Below are 16,058 nucleotides of genomic sequence, written 5' to 3'. Positions count from 1 at the left end.
ATCAGCTGTGTTTCTCCTGCTGAGGTTCAAATGAAAAATTTAATGAAGGATTCAGTTCACCATTATTATTTTCATGTTATTGTCTAATATCATCATTAATCACTTCACCAGAAGTGTCTGCGTGTTTTACTTTTTTCATATAGTATTTCATACATTCACATTAATTAGAAAAATGTTTAAAATATTTTAGAAATTGATGTTGCTGCTCTGACTTTAAATTTAACAGAATAGGCTTTATGCACAGCTCCACTACTTCCTGAAATAAGCCAGCTCCTTTATTTCCTGTCTTACATTATTGGACCAACTAATTAATCCAGGTGTGTTTGACCTCACAACAATGATCAGACACACCTGGATTAATCAGTTGGTCAGGAAGAAAGGAGCAGCTTTAAATTCAGGAAAAGTAAAGTCCATTAAAGACAAAAAGACAATAATAAAGATAAATTGTGGCATGTTTCATATAAATTACCCCATAAATTAAGAGTTAAATGAGCTGTGTTTATTTTGCAGCTTTTAAATGAACATGTGTGATTTAATTTACCTGCTGCTGCTTTTATTTTGAAAGAGGAGCCACATTCAGTGTTTCATGTTAAAGCAGTTTACTTGTGTGTGTGTGATGGAGCAGAAAATGAAGTGTTGATGTAGCAGAGTGAAGCTGCTGATGTTTTTAAACCGCGTCTCTGCTGCTGCTGCTGCTGCTGCTGCTGCTGACACAAACCACCTGCTGCTGCTGAGAGGAGTCAGCACTTTACTCAACGCCTCACATCACACACCAATCTTTCTCTTTTTTCCCCCTCTCCACACCTCCTCTCCTCCTCTCCTCTTCCTCCTGTCCTCCCCCTCTTCTTCTCCTCCTCTCCTCCTCTTCTCCTCTCCTCCTCCTCCTCCTCTCCTCCACTCTTCCTCCTCCTCTTCTCTCCTCCTCCTTTCCTCCTCCTCCTCCCCTCCTCCTCCTCTCCTCCTCTTTCTCTCCTCCTCCTCTTCTCCTCCTCTTCCTCCTCTCCTCTCCCCTCCTCCTCCTCTCCTCCTTTTCTCTCCTCCTCCTCCTCCTTTTCTCTCCTCCTCCTCCTCCTCTCCTCTCCTCCTCTCCTCCTCCTCCTCCTCCTCTTCCTCTCCTCCTCTTCTTCTCCTCTTCCTCCTCTCCTCCTCCCCTCCTCCTCCTCTCCTCCTCCTCCTCCTTTTCTCTCCTCCTCCTCTTCTCCTCCTCTTCCTCCTCTCTCCTCCTCTCCTCCTCCTCTCATCTCCTCCTCCTCCTCTCATCTCCTCCTCCTCCTCCTCTCATCTCCTCCTCCTCCTCCTCTCATCTCCTCCTCTCCTCCTCCTCTCCTCCTCCTCCTCTCATCTCCTCCTCCTCCTCCTCCTCCTCTCATCTCCTCCTCCTCCTCTCATCTCCTCCTCTCCTCCTCCTCTCCTCCTCCTCCTCCTCTCATCTCCTCCTCCTCCTCCTCCTCCTCTCATCTCCTCCTCCTCCTCTCATCTCCTCCTCCTCCTCCTCTCCTCCTCCTCTCATCTCCTCCTCCTCCTCCTCTCCTCCTCCTCCTCCTCTTCTCCCCTCCTCTCCTCCTCCTCCTTCTCTTCTACTCCTTTCCTCCTCCTCTTCTCCCCTCCTTTCCTCCTCCTCCTCTCCTCCTCCTCCCCCTCCCCCTCTTCTCCCCTCCTCTCCTCCTCCTCCTTTTCTCCTTCTCTTCTCCTCCTCTTCCTCTCCTCCTTTCCTCCTCCTCTTCTCCTCCTCCTCCCCTCCTCTCTGCTCCCCATCTTCCTTTCCCTCCTCTTCTCCTCTTCTCCTCTCCTCCTCCTCCTCCTCCTCTCCTCCTCCTCCTCCTCCCCCCCCCCCCCCCTCCTCCTCCTCCTCCTCCTCCTCTCCAGTGGGCCGTAGACAGTTTGTGAACTTCGACGGTGCCCAGGCGTCCAGCAGCGTGTTGGGCTGCGAGGGCGAGGAGCTGCACACGGCCGTGTTCAAACATCACCTCCGCCAGCTGCTGCAGCGAGCCACCGGGGGCAGCAGAGAGAGGAGCGGCGCTGCAGAGGCAGAGGAGGGTGAGACACACACACACAGACACACACACACACACACACACACACACACACACACACACACACACACACACACACACACACACACACACACACACACACACACACACACACAGAGAGAGACACACTAGGTGTTGCTGGTGGGAGGCCAAAGCAGGAATAACCAGGATACACTTGAGAGAGACTCTGTGGGTGAAGTTAAACAGATCAGACACACGCTGAGGCACTTAAACGCATTTAATTAAAATATACTAATGCTAAAAATACTGGAATCAGCTTGAAACTCCTTCAAAATAAAGGTAGATGTTTGTGTTAAAGCTCCTTCAAAATAAAGGTAGATGTTTCTGTTAAAGCTCCTTCAAAATAAAGGTAGATGTTTGTATTAAAGCTCCTTCAAAATAAAGGTAGATGTTTGTGTTAAAGCTCCATACAGTATAAAGGTAGATGTTTGTGTTAAAGCTCCATACAGTATAAAGGTAGATGTTTGTGTTAAAGCTCCATACAGTATAAAGGTAGATGTTTGTGTTAAAGCTCCATACAGTATAAAGGTAGATGTTTGTGTTAAAGCTCCATACAGTATAAAGGTAGATGTTTGTGTTAAAGCTCCATACAGTATAAAGGTAGATGTTTGTGTTAAAGCTCCATACAGTATAAAGGTAGATGTTTGTGTTAAAGCTCCATACAGTATAAAGGTAGATGTTTGTGTTAAAGCTCCTTCAAAATAAAGGTAGATGTTTGTGTTAAAGCTCCTTCAGTATAAAGGTAGATGTTTGTGTTAAAGCTCCTTCAGTATAAAGGTAGATGTTTGTGTTAAAGCTCCTTCAAAATAAAGGTAGATGTTTGTGTTAAAGCTCCATACAGTATAAAGGTAGATGTTTGTATTAAAGCTCCATACAGTATAAAGGTAGATGTTTGTGTTAAAGCTCCATACAGTATAAAGGTAGATGTTTGTGTTAAAGCTCCATACAGTATAAAGGTAGATGTTTGTATTAAAGCTCCATACAGTATAAAGGTAGATGTTTGTGTTAAAGCTCCATACAGTATAAAGGTAGATGTTTGTGTTAAAGCTCCATACAGTATAAAGGTAGATGTTTGTATTAAAGCTCCATACAGTATAAAGGTAGATGTTTGTGTTAAAGCTCCATACAGTATAAAGGTAGATGTTTGTGTTAAAGCTCCATACAGTATAAAGGTAGATGTTTGTGTTAAAGCTCCATACAGTATAAAGGTAGATGTTTGTGTTAAAGCTCCATACAGTATAATGGTAGATGTCCATGTGTAGTGTGATTATAAAGCAGCTCTAGTTTCTATATTAATACTGTGAAAGTATCAAAGCCTCAGTCCACAGAGAAATGCACACAGCCAGTGATGTCACAACAAAGCCCCGCCCCCCTCACCACCTGCCCTTCAAAATAAAAGACACTAATCTATAATCTTCTTTGTGTCTGCAGGTCCCAGGTTGACGGCTGTTCAGTGTGTTGAAGGAATGGCTGCAGGACTTTATGAAGAACTCTTTTCTGCCATCGTCTCACTCATCAACAGGTACACACACTAACACACACACAGAGTGTCCGTTAGGGGTGGGAGAAAAAAATCGATTCACATAAATATCGCGATATCCTTTTTGGCGATTTTTAAATCGATTTTTTTTTTCTAAAATCGATTTTTATTTTTTTTATTTTTTTGAAATATTGTCCAACACTGCAAAAACTCAACATCTTACCAAGAATATTTGTCTTATTTCTATTCAAAACAATCATATTATACTTAAAATAAGACTCATCACATTAAAAGCAGCTTGTTTTTAGACACTTTTTACTTCTTTCAAGCAGATTTTCACTTGAAATAAGTAGAAAAATCTGATAGTGGAGCAAGTTTTTCTTTCTTATTACAAGCACAAAAAACTTCCTTTCACTGGCAGATTTTTCTACTTATTTCAAGTGAAAATGATCTAAAAACAAGTTAATTTTTAGGCGATGAGTCTTATTTTTAAGTGCAAAGAGATTAGTTTTGACTTGAAATTAGACATTTTGACAAGAAATAAGACAAATATTCTTCTTTTTTACATACAGAGAGTCCAGGTTTTGAAAAGGGTTTAAGTTCACTTTATAATGGAGTATGTTAATTTATAGGCTCCTACAGTATTTGTGTGCAGATAAATGTTAAAGATGCTAAAGACTAAAAATCGAGAGAATCGGCAATATCGTAGAATCGCAATTTAAATCGAATCGCCATCCAAAAAATCGTAGAAGAATCGTCCCAGCCCTAGTGTCCGTGCAGCAGCAGCTGATGATGATGTGGTGTTTCTCAGGGCTCTGAGTGGGCAGCAGCTGACCTTGGCCTCGGTCATGGTGGTGGACTCTCCGGGCCTCAGGAACCCCAGACACTCGTCGGAGGAGCGAGCGGCCGGTTGGTCGGAGCTCTGCCACAACTACCTGCAGGAGCGGCTGCTGGAGCACTACCACACACACACCTTCAAACACACTCTGGAGAGGTACACACAGGTAACTACACACACACCTTCAAACACACACTGGAGAGGTACACACAGGTAACTACACACACACCTTCAAACACACACTGGAGAGTTACACACAGGTAACTACACACACACCCATCCAGAGGTTAATACTGTTTTTTATTTCTCATGTTGGTTAGTTTTAATTTTATTTTTCTGTTTTTCTGACTTTTTTTTCTGTTTTTCTGACTATTTTTTTTTCTGTGATGAAGCCTCCACTTCATCGTGCATCTATTAGTTCTTAGATCCATGAGATATGCTACACTTCAAAAAATACAGTCGAGCTCTCCCTGCATTGTTTTGTGCTACATGTTTATACTATGAGCGTGTAAGGACTGATTTCAAAATAAAGGTCACCTTCCAAAACGGATTCAGTTGCATAGTTTGCAAGGTCATGTAGATTTTCGAGGGAAAATCCCACTATTGTTTCTTATTGTCACTGTGTTCCCTGTAAATTCAGATTGGTATTGAGAGGAGACGACCTGTTATTACAGAAAATATCAGAGCAGTCTGGTGTAGCACCTTTATTTTGAAATCAGTCCTTGCGTTACTTGCAGGTGGGAGCTTCTCATGGGATTTTGAAATCTCGTTAAGTCAGAAAAAAAGAGGGGAAGAGGGGATGGGAGGGAGAATAGGGAGAAATTTGCTTTGTTGTCTGTAATAATGCCTTGTTGTTTGATTTGCTGTAATTTGCAAACAAAAAATTAATAAAGACATGCATTTAAAAAAAAGTCAGAAAAAAATATTCTGAAAAACAGGATGGAAAAAAAAACAAAAAATAAATTACCCTGAAAAAACAGAATTTTTAAAAATTATTTTGCTTCCGTATACCCTACACTTGTTTTTTATGAATACCACAGAGTTATAACTGTGTGTGTGTGTGTGTGTGTGTGTGTGTGTTCCAGGAGAAGGTTCCCGTGGAGTTTGAGTGTCCAGAGAGCAGCCCGGCCGAGGTGGTGTCTGCCCTCGACCAGCCGCCGCCACAGGTAAGAGACTCACAGATACGGATTTAATGAATCCGCGTACGTTTTTTATCGTTTCTGCGTTTCGTCCAGAGGGAAACATCGTTTTCAGGAGGTGAAAACTGTGACACCAGGGGAAGAGGGTTTATTGACAGTTAACTCTGCCTATCAGCTATTTCCTTACTACTTTACTATGGGCATTCTGCAGTAGATTCTTGCACTTATAAGCACTTTATTACCCTGCAATACGAATCAGCACTTTACTGTATAATCTTGCATTTTATTACGGCCGGGCATCCTGCAGTAGAATACAGCGGTAGCCTACATAATTTAGCACCTTATACAGGCACTTCTGGCCCACAATCTAGCTCTTTATACTGTATTCTGCAAAGAAAAAACTGTCCCTGAAGGCAACGTGCATCAGCGGTTTTGCATGAATTTCCCTCTAAAACAACTCTGTGTGGTAACGTTGTGTTATTATCTCATAGTGTGGTGAATGTGCAGCTCACAACTTGTCCACCAGAGCATTGTAGAGTTGTTGGATTGTGTATTTGATGAGTTTGATGATGAGGGAAACCAAGAAATCCCATAATGAGCCTCCGTAGCGTAGCTCTGAGCAGCTCACGGCTCTGCTCCGCCGTTCTAAAAACATCTTGCACCGACAATTAAAGGTAACGAACCTACTGCTATGACTATAGGGATTATGGTGATGGGGCCAATTTGCAAAAATGTTGAACTATCCCTTTAAATAAATGAACTTGAAACTTGATTCCTCCTCACAATAGATGGATGAGGGGGTGAAAATATAAATCTCTCTTTTTCTTTCCTCTCACTTTTTGACGCAGCCACGAGTTCCCAAAGTTTTAGTTCAATTTAAACTTGACAACAGTGTTTCTCTTTTGTGGTAATCCTGCACCGTGTGTGTGTGTGTGTGTGTGTGTGTGTGTGTGTGTGTGTGTGTGTGTGTGTGTGTGTGTGTGTGTGTGTGTGTGTGTGTGTGTGTGTGTGTGTGTGTGTGTGTGTGTGTTGCAGGTGCGGGCGGCAGATGGAGACCCCAGAGGTCTGCTGTGGGTTCTGGATGAGGAGATGGTGACACCGGCCGCCACCGAGAACAGCGCCCTGGGGAGAGTCTGCCAGTACTACAGCAGCGCCGGTACAGAGCTGCACACACACACAAACACTGTCTCTGTGTGTGTGTGTGAGCTCTATTAAAGGGATAGTTCACCCAAAATTGACAATTTCACTCATTATCTCCTCCCCCTCATGTGGACTAAGGGCTGGGAGAAGTTTCAGAGTCCTCCGTGGCTTCTCTGAGTTACAGGGGGTCTCGGCGTAGCAGTGCATGTCCATATAACGGTTGCAAATGGATACCAACTGTCTTCGTAACAAAAAGACACACCAAAAAACATCCAGATACCTCCATGCTGCTCGTATGTAATGTCCCTCTTGTATTGAAGCCCCCGACATGAGAAATTGTCTATATTTCAAGCTTGTTTGTAGCGGAAGCTTCTCGAAGCTCCTCTTGAACCGGGAATAGGAGCTTCGAGAAGCTTTTCGGGGCTTCAATACCAGAGGGACATTACATACGAGCAGCATGGAGGTATCTGGATGTTTTTTGGTGTGTCTTTTTGTTACGAAGACAGTTGGTATCCATTTGCAACCGTTATATGGACATGCACTGCTACGCCGAGACCCCCTGTAACTCAGAGAAGCCACGGAGGACTCTGAAACTTCTCCCAGCCCTTAGTCCACATGAGGAGGAGTAGGAGATAATGAGTGCAATTTCAATTTTGGGTGAACAACCCCCTTAAACACATGGCGTGTGTGTGTGTGTGTGTGTGTGCGTGTCCCTGCAGTGCGTCAGTGCGAGCAGCCGCTGCAGTGCGAGGTGAACCACCTGATGGGCTGCGACCCCGTCCGCTACGACCTGACTGGCTGGTTCGGTCTGATCCAGAACAACCCGTCTGCTCTCAACGCCATCTGTCTGCTGCAGAACTCCACCATGTGAGTGTGTGTGTGTGAGTCACAGTGTGAGTCACAGTGTGTGTGTGTGTGTGTGTGTTGAGGCCTGGAGGCACGATGCCACCACACATCGACGACAACGAACAAACAAGTCAAAATTTCATGATCAATATTGGCGAAAGGGCGACGGCAGAAGCAGCTTAATAATGCCTATACCCTGTTTACAGGAAGAAACATTATAACAAATAACAAAACAAAACAAAATTTGTAGGAAGATTACACTGGAAGAGAAGAGTAAGTAAAGTGAATAGTATCAAAACAAAACAAGCAGAACCACCATTTAGTAATAATAATTAACTTACTTTATCCTAGTGTTAAAGCAGAAGTAAGCGATCCGGTGGTTTTGGCTAATGCTGCGTTCCAGGCAGGCTTTTGAAACCGTAAATTACAGCTTCAAGTCACAACTTACGACTTTGTAGCGCTCCAGGCAACCCACTCGTGTTTCTCCGACCTGTTTTACCTGTGAAAGTCACTATAACGGCCACTCGTAACTTCTGACCCGTGAACTCGTACCAGATCGAACTGGTACCACTTCACGGTCGGAAAAACACGAGTTACGAGTTGCCTTGAACGCACCATAACAGTCCTCGTCCCTACGTCACCACATTCAGGCGCATCCCTTGGCTGCACACACAGAGAGGACTGCCCCTTTATGCCGTTCTCTCTCCTCATTGGATAAAGGTTGTAGGATACAAGGAAAGTTTTCTCCTGGGCTCAGAGCAGAGCAGAGGGACTGACAGACCTGTGTTTCAGACCAAACACTCTATAGAAGTGATTGCTGTCGGAAGATACAACTATTTAAGACTTATATTAACACAAAAATATCGCTTACTTCTGCTTTAAATATTTATCCAATACATTGATTTGAAACATCCTTTTAAATTGGGTAATAGTTGTACATGATTTTAATTCATTGTCAAGGCTATTCCATAATTTTACTCCAATAACAGAAATGCATTTGGCTTTAGTATTTGTCCTTGCTAGGGATGTCACGATTACTTGCTTTCACAATTAATCGCGGCATTAAACGGCACAATTAATTTATCACAAAGATTCCTAAATACCCTCACTTTCACAAAAAAGATTATGTCGAAACCATCTTGACAAATGTGGCGCCAAAGTAAAGGTAAATGCACAGAAACTGGTCCATTTACCTAATGTAACATCGAATCGGTACGAATTTAAAAGTTTGCATGTCATTTGCAATTAAAAAAAACAATTAAAAAACGATTAAAATAAACTTAAAGGGACAACGAGGAGTTTATATTCGGTTATAAAAAAGTCTCACGTTAATGTGGATGAATCTCCGCTACCCACACTTGTTAATGGGCCCATTTTCGATAAATATATCGTTCTGTCTCTATGGTTATTTTGTTATTATTAGTGGTGGCGGAGATGCTGGTCGAGCCGACCAGCGTTTTTTACTTTCGGTTTCGCAACGAGTCATGAGAATAACGCAGCTGAATCTCCGTTTATGGTCGGAACTACGACGGTATGTGATCGTCTTTGAACCTCTGACTTTAATTCTTGATGAATGAAAACATGAGTCCGTCTTGCGCCGGTCAAAAGAATTTTACGGTGCGCGCAGAGGCTCATGAATGTAGTGTGGAAACACTTCGCTTTTCCCTTTAAACATTTGGTAAAGATGACAATTAATTCCCCTGAGGAATATAATTGGTCCTTTATTAATAGATACTTATATATATTTGATTTTACACGTACATATTGTTGGGAAATTAATTAATGCATAATAATCGTGATAATCGTAATACCGTGATTATTTCTCTGACAATAATCGTACCAAGAAAATCTATAATCGTGACATCCCTAGTCCTTGCTTTTGGTTTGTTTAAAATGCAGCTCCCCCTGAGGTCAAACTGGGTCGGTAGATTCATATTTTAACCAAAACAAAGCGACCAAAACTCTGTGGACACGTCTGTCTGTTTGTCTGTCTGTGTGAATCTTTTTTTTTATTTATTTCAAAAGCAACAAAACAGCAACTGCACACTCAAAAACCACACTGTGCTTATATCTATTTATTTCCAGCTTTCGGTCATTGTGGCCTGAAGGAGGTCACAATGACCCAAAGCTGGAAATAAATAGATATTTAGTTGTTTCTAAGTTTCAAAGTTCAGCTCCAGCTCCTCTTCGAAGTATTTTGCCTACGGATGAGCGGTGGCCTCTTTCACAATATATTTATTTCGAACAAAATAAGGCACAATTTCAGTTTGTTCCTTGATGCATAAATAACTTGAACAAGCTGAAGTAACAACAACAACAAAAACACAAAAGCAGAGTCATACATATTCAAAAAGGAGTGAGAAGAAGCTTAAGACGCTTATTGAATCCTACCCCAGTTCCACAATCATAAATAGATCAATTACTTGTCCCACTTCATTAATTCCCTTTATTCCACTGTTAGAAAAAAAGAGAAAATAAAATAAAGATATTATTATATTAATAAAGATAAATTTAAAAAAAGTAAGTAGTTTGAACACCATCTTCCCTGTTCCTCTCCAGAGTTATGTTTTTGTACTTTAATTCATAATTTAGACTGTTCCATAGTTTTGCAGCCCCACATAGTATGCTTTGGTTCCCTCAGTGCATTATGGGATGTGAGGCGAGGTCATTGTTTCTATGGTTTCAAGGTGAACTACAGCTTCGTTCAGCTGCTGTTTGTCCAAACTGACTCCATCACACATCGTCTTATATTTGCTGTCAGCATCAGCTGTTTGTGCCGTTGCCATAGAAACACAGACATCTTCACCAGATAAATTTAATAAAAATATATATATAAAGCAAAAATATAAAACAAAAATATGTTATGTTATGTACAAAATGATTTAAATAGAGAAAAAAAACGTAATTTAACTATTGTTTAATCAGAGATAATACAGTGTGGATGGGTATGAAAATACAGCTCGTATGAACTGAACAAGGTAAAATACACAAAGATAAATTATGCGGAAAAATGACGTTCCTCCTGCAGCTTTTCTTTCCTTCTCCTAATTTAAAAATCAGATTAGTGGATGTTTATTTTCACTCGACACTTGAGATAATTATCTGCAAAGTGTTTGGAAAGTTGTGAAACTGCATCTGAGCAGAAGCCGCTCGGAAAGCTGTAAATGTTTTTATTTATTCACGCTTTTCTGCACTGGTATGATTCTGAATGTTCAGATCTTCACCCTGCAGATGCTACAGTTGTAATCTGATTACTCTGATTACTCTCCGTGTGTTCCCTCCCCTGCAGCGGTGCGGTGAAGGCCATGTTCACCCCCAGGGTCTCTCTGCCCCCGCTGTGCCGAGGCCTCGGGGGTCTGGAGGGCAGCAGCCAGCGCTCGCTGCAGAGGAACGGCACCATCAGGAAAACCTTCAGCGGCGGCATGGCGGCCGTTCGCAGACACTCGCAGTGCATCGCCGTCAAGCTGCAGGCTGTAAGTCACACCTGGACACATCTGGTCACATCTGTTTCACCTGGGTTTTAATCTGGATCAATCCAATCCAAACTTTATTTGTTGTGCACATTAAAGCATCCACAGTCGACCGAAATGCTGCACAGAATAATAAATAAAAGCATCAGAAATAAAGACAAAACACCTTACTGTACTGTACATAAGGCGTAAATTACATATAAAAACAAATAAAATCAATTAAAAGGCATACAAACCCTCAATTTGTGTTGTTCAAAACTTTTTTAGTAGAATCAGGAAAACTTTGATCCAAAAACATCAGGATTATTCTGATCCCAGCAGTTAAAATTTGATTTAATTTAAATCCAAAAGTGGTTAAATAAACAACTTTAACTAACTCAATTTATCTGTTTATATTCTGAACCTGATTTTTAAACCTTTTCTAGTTTGATTAAAAACTTTAATCTGGATTAAAATGATCCGGATTTTCAATTCCCTTGTTTTGTTATCCAGGATCATGTGATCCATCTTTACTTTTATCCCAGGTCCCAGATCAGATTAGATTAGATTAGATTGTTTTAATCTGGATCCATCCAATCCAAACTTTATTTGTTGTGCACATTAAAGGACAATTCTGGGCAAATTAAACCCGGGGCTGTATTTTCCTATCATTTTAGGTCTAAAAGAAGGAATCTGAAGATTTTCAGTTTAATGTCTCCTGTTTTGCGGTAGTTGTGTCTGTCTCCGCATCGCCACGGCAGCGATGAATGGGAGCGGATTGAAGTTCTGCTGCTTAGGCTGTTTCCATCCCTCAAAGCCACAGACAACGTCAGATGGAGACTCAAACATGCAGCCAGAAGTTTATTTACTTCAAGGAAGTCCAGAGTTGATATTCCTGTGTTCATGACACAAACGGGAGCTTCCCACTGCACCTGAACACACCGAGCGTCAACTTGGGTCTCGACTCCGCCAGACTTTGAATTAGATCTGGTTTTACAAACATGTCGGCTTGTTGAAGTAAATAAACTTCTCAGACGTTACCACACAGAGTTGTTTTAGAGGGAATTCAGAGACTGCTTGATGAAAAACTGTCCCTGAAGGCAACGTGCATCAGTGGTTTTGCATGAATTTCCCTCTACAACAACTCTGTGTGGTAACGTTGTGTTATTATCTCATAGCGTGGTGAATGTGCAGCTCACAACTTGTCCACCAGAGCGTTGTGGAGTTGTTGGATTGTGTATTTGATGAGTTGATCTGATCTCCGCTGCAGGACGCTCTGGTGAACCTGATTCGTCGAGCCCGGCCCGTCTTCCTGCAGTGTGTGAACGCCACGATGGACGGCGGCGGCTTCGACGTCCCGGCGCTGAGGGTCCAGCTGCACTCGACCCAAATCCTGTCGGCGCTGCAGCTCTACCGCACAGGTCAGCAGGACCAGGCTAATCAATAATCAATAAACAATAATCAATACAACACGTTAAAGCATGTGAGTCTCAGAGGCGTCGTAGAGAAAAACAGTTTGTGCCTCATTTAATAATTCATGTTCCTGGTTTAGTTTCACTTCACTGCAAAAACTCAAAATCTTACCAAGAATATTTGTCCTATTTCTAGTCAAAATGTCATTTCTAGTAAAAACAAATCTCATTCTACTTAAAATAAGACTCATCACATTAAAAAACTTGCTTGTTTTTAGACACTTTTTCCTTCTTTCAAGCAGATTTTCACTTAAAATAATCTGATAGTGGAGCAAGTTTTTCTTCCTTATTACAAGCACAATAAACTTGCTTTCACTGGCAGATTTTTCTACTTATTTCAAGTGAAAATTAGTTTGAAACAAGTGTAAATTATTTCAAAACAAGTTAATTTTTAGGTGATGAGTCTTATTTTAAGTGAAAAGAGATTAGTTTTGACTAGAAATGAGACATTTTGACAAGAAATAAGACAAATATTCTTGGAAAGATTTTGAGTGTTTGCAGTGTTAATGACATCACTCCGTCCTGCAGCTTTAACACTCACACTGTCTGTCTGTCTCTGTGGGTTTAATAAAGTTTTATTTTGAAGTTTCACACACAGGAATATGAACAAACACAGTGTTTTGTCATCTGCTCTCTGAATTTTATTAAACCTCCTCCCTTAAAAATATTTGTTTTCACAGATTAAAAAAAAAAAAAATCCTGGAAGAAAAGTGAAATAATAATAAATCTTATAAATATTTTTGTTGTTCTCTTCAGATTGAGAAGTGTTGACTGAAGGGAGGAGGCCAAATATAATATTTTCTCCAGGACGCGTCCCAGACTTTCTTTATCATGTGGTTTTACACAAACATGAGGATATATTTGTCTTCAATTTTAGGTTTTATTACGCCATATAACACATTTTATCATATTTAATCATTATTTATTTAGTTTGTCAAACATGAATACAAATTCCTACACTAATAATTTGCAGTAATGAGTTTAAAGGCATTCAGAAACAAATACAAGATATTTGTGTGGCCCAGTTTTTACCAACTTTATTTGACTGTTTGGATTGAACTTCCTGTCACTCTCCTCTTCCTCCTCCTCTCTTCTCCTTTTCGTCTCTCCTCATCCTCATCCTTCTCCTCTTTCTCTTCCTCTCTTCCTCCTCTTCCTCTTCTTCCTCCTCCTACTCTCTCCTCTCCTCCTCCACCTCCTCTCTCCTCCTCCTCTTCTCTCTTCCTCCTTCTCCTCTTTCTCTTCCTCTCTCCTCCTTTTCCTCTTCCTCCTTCTCTTCCTCTCTCTTCTTCCTTCTCTTCCTCCTTCTCCTCATCCTCCTCCTCTTCCTCTCTCCTCCTTCTCCTCCTCTTCCTCATCATCTTTGTCCTCTCTCCTCCCCCTCCTCCTCCTCTTCTTCCTCCTCTCTCCTCCTCTTTCTCATCATCTTTCTCCCCCCCCCTCCTGCTCCCCCCTCCTCTACTCCTCCTCCTCTTCCTCTTCCTCTCTCCTCCTTTTCCTCCTTCTCCTCTTCCTCTCTCCTCCTTCCTCTCTCCTCCTTTTCCTCTTCCCTCCTCTCTCTCCTCCTCCTCCTCCTCTTCCTCTCTCTTCTTCCTTCTCCTCCTCCTCCTCTCTCTTCCTCCTCCTCCTCTTCCTCTACCCCTCCTCTTCCTCTCCCCTCCCCCTCCTCTGTCCTCCTCCTCTCTCCTCCTCCTCCTCCTCTCTCTTCCTCCTCCTCCTCTTCTCTCCTCCTCCTCCTCTTCCTCCTCCTCCTCCTCCTCCTCTCCTGCCCCCCCCTCCTCCTCTTCCTCCTCCTCCTCTCTCCTCTTCCTCCTCCTCTCTCCTCCTCTCCCCCCCTCTCCTCTCTCCTCCTCCTCCTCTCTCCTCCTCTCCCCCCCTCTCCTCTCTCCTCCTCCTCCTCTCTCCTCCTTTTCCTCCTCCTCCCCCTCCGCTCTCTTCCCCTCCTCCCTCCTCCTGCTCCCCCCCCCCTCCTCCTGCTCCTCCTCCTCAGGTTTTCCGGAGCACATGACTCTGAGTGATTTCAGGTGTCACTTCCAGGCTTTGTCTCCTCCCATCATGAAGCGTTACGCCTCCATGTTCGTCAGCCACGACGAGAGGAAGGTCAGTAACTGGGTTTCCGAATTTAAGAGCAGATTTTGTGAAAAGGTGCAAAAAGCAAATGCGAATTTATGCCCGTTTTCCATTCGTTATTGTTTTGCGATTATTGGGAGTGGAGGAGGAGTGCGCCGTGAGATTACATCATAAGAGAGCGTGAATGTATCCATGACAACAGCTGACACTCAACATCATGGACAATTTACTTACTTTCCGGACTAGACGCACCTGTATGTAATCCGCACCAGCTAAATTTTAAAAGAAAATACATACAGTATATAGGCCGCATTTGAATATAAGCCGCAGGTTTTCATTAGGTCCGTCTGACCCAAAAAAATCGAAGCTTCGAAGCTTCATTCGTTGCCATGGTAATCGATCATGAAGGCCGTGATCGATTGTTTTTTTTTTCTTCCTTTTTTCCTTTTTGACACCGGTTCTCATCAGCACTTGTTACAGTACGATGAGTAGGTGACTTGGCATCCTGGAAACCTGCCTGATTTTGGAGATATGCAGCGTTTGTTTGCCATTACTTTCATTATTTCCACTATGATCGATCCCCCCCCCCCCCCCCCCCGGTCAGATGTTACGGCCGCCGCCGCCGCCCCCGCCCCCGGTCTCCATTTGTTTGAACGTCGGCGGGTGAAGGACTTTTGGGAAGTCGTCCTCCAGCAGCATTTCACCCACAAACTCTGGCTCAATTCGCAAAAAACCAGTTACCATAACAAAAAGTTGCATTTTCCTTTTATCGATACGCTGACAAATCCCCCCCCCCCAAAGCGTAAAAACTTTTATGCGCATTTACTAGGGGTGTGCATTGGCACTGCCCTCACGATTCGATTCGATTACGATTCAGCAGGTAACGATTCGATTCGATTCGATTCTACGATGCATTGCAATGCATCAAAATTCTACTGCACACAACACGGCAAATTTTTCATCAGTCATGAAATATTGAACAACAGATTTTATCGGCTGCTATGTATTATCACTCTCCTGTATCTTTGACATAAATGTCATAAAATAAAATAGAATGGTACAGGTATTGGATATGGGATTTTCTAACCTGAAAAAGAAAACATAAATCACTTCTAGGGCTGCCCCCAAAAAATTAGCCGACCAAAATTTCATTGGTCGATTGGTCGCAGGAAAAAACAAACAAACCTTTGGAGCCGTGTCTTGTCAATATTAACTCAAAATCAATATGACTTAAAGCAGAAGTGAGTGGTCCGGTCGTTTTCGCTAATGCTGCGTTCCAGGCAGGCTTTTGAAATCGTAAATTACAGCTTCAAGTCACAACTTACGACTTTGTAGCGTTCCAGGCAACCCACTCGTGTTTTTCCGACCTGTTTTACCGGTGAAAGTCACTATAACGGCCACTCGTAACTTCCGACCGGTGAACTCGTACCAGATCGAACTGGTACCACTTCACGGTCGGAAAAATACGAGTTTCCTTGAACGCACCATAACAGTCCTGGTCGCTACGTCACCACATTCACGGTGTCCCTTGGCTGCACACACAGCCCTGCATGCCGTTCTCTCTCCTCAT

The 16,058-nt window shown here is 42.6% G+C and overlaps 1 protein-coding gene across 1 annotated transcript in view; it reads left to right on the top strand.

Annotated features, from left to right (window-relative positions):
- The window catches only part of myo18b (myosin XVIIIB), an 82,279-nt gene that overhangs the window by 23,636 nt on the left and 42,585 nt on the right, over positions 1-16,058 (top strand). The window contains exons 12-20 of the mRNA XM_083983603.1: positions 1,867-2,037; positions 3,486-3,576; positions 4,346-4,538; positions 5,458-5,538; positions 6,547-6,667; positions 7,371-7,518; positions 10,787-10,970; positions 12,217-12,367; positions 14,409-14,518. Coding sequence (XP_083839729.1) covers positions 1,867-2,037; positions 3,486-3,576; positions 4,346-4,538; positions 5,458-5,538; positions 6,547-6,667; positions 7,371-7,518; positions 10,787-10,970; positions 12,217-12,367; positions 14,409-14,518 — 1,250 coding nt within the window. The remainder of the gene's footprint in view (positions 1-1,866; positions 2,038-3,485; positions 3,577-4,345; positions 4,539-5,457; positions 5,539-6,546; positions 6,668-7,370; positions 7,519-10,786; positions 10,971-12,216; positions 12,368-14,408; positions 14,519-16,058) is intronic.

The sequence above is a fragment of the Trachurus trachurus genome, assembly GCF_905171665.1.
Source record: "Trachurus trachurus genome assembly, chromosome: 12".
NCBI lineage: Eukaryota > Metazoa > Chordata > Actinopteri > Carangiformes > Carangidae > Trachurus > Trachurus trachurus.
Note: the sequence above shows the minus strand (reverse complement) of the source record. Positions and strands in the feature narration are given on the sequence as shown.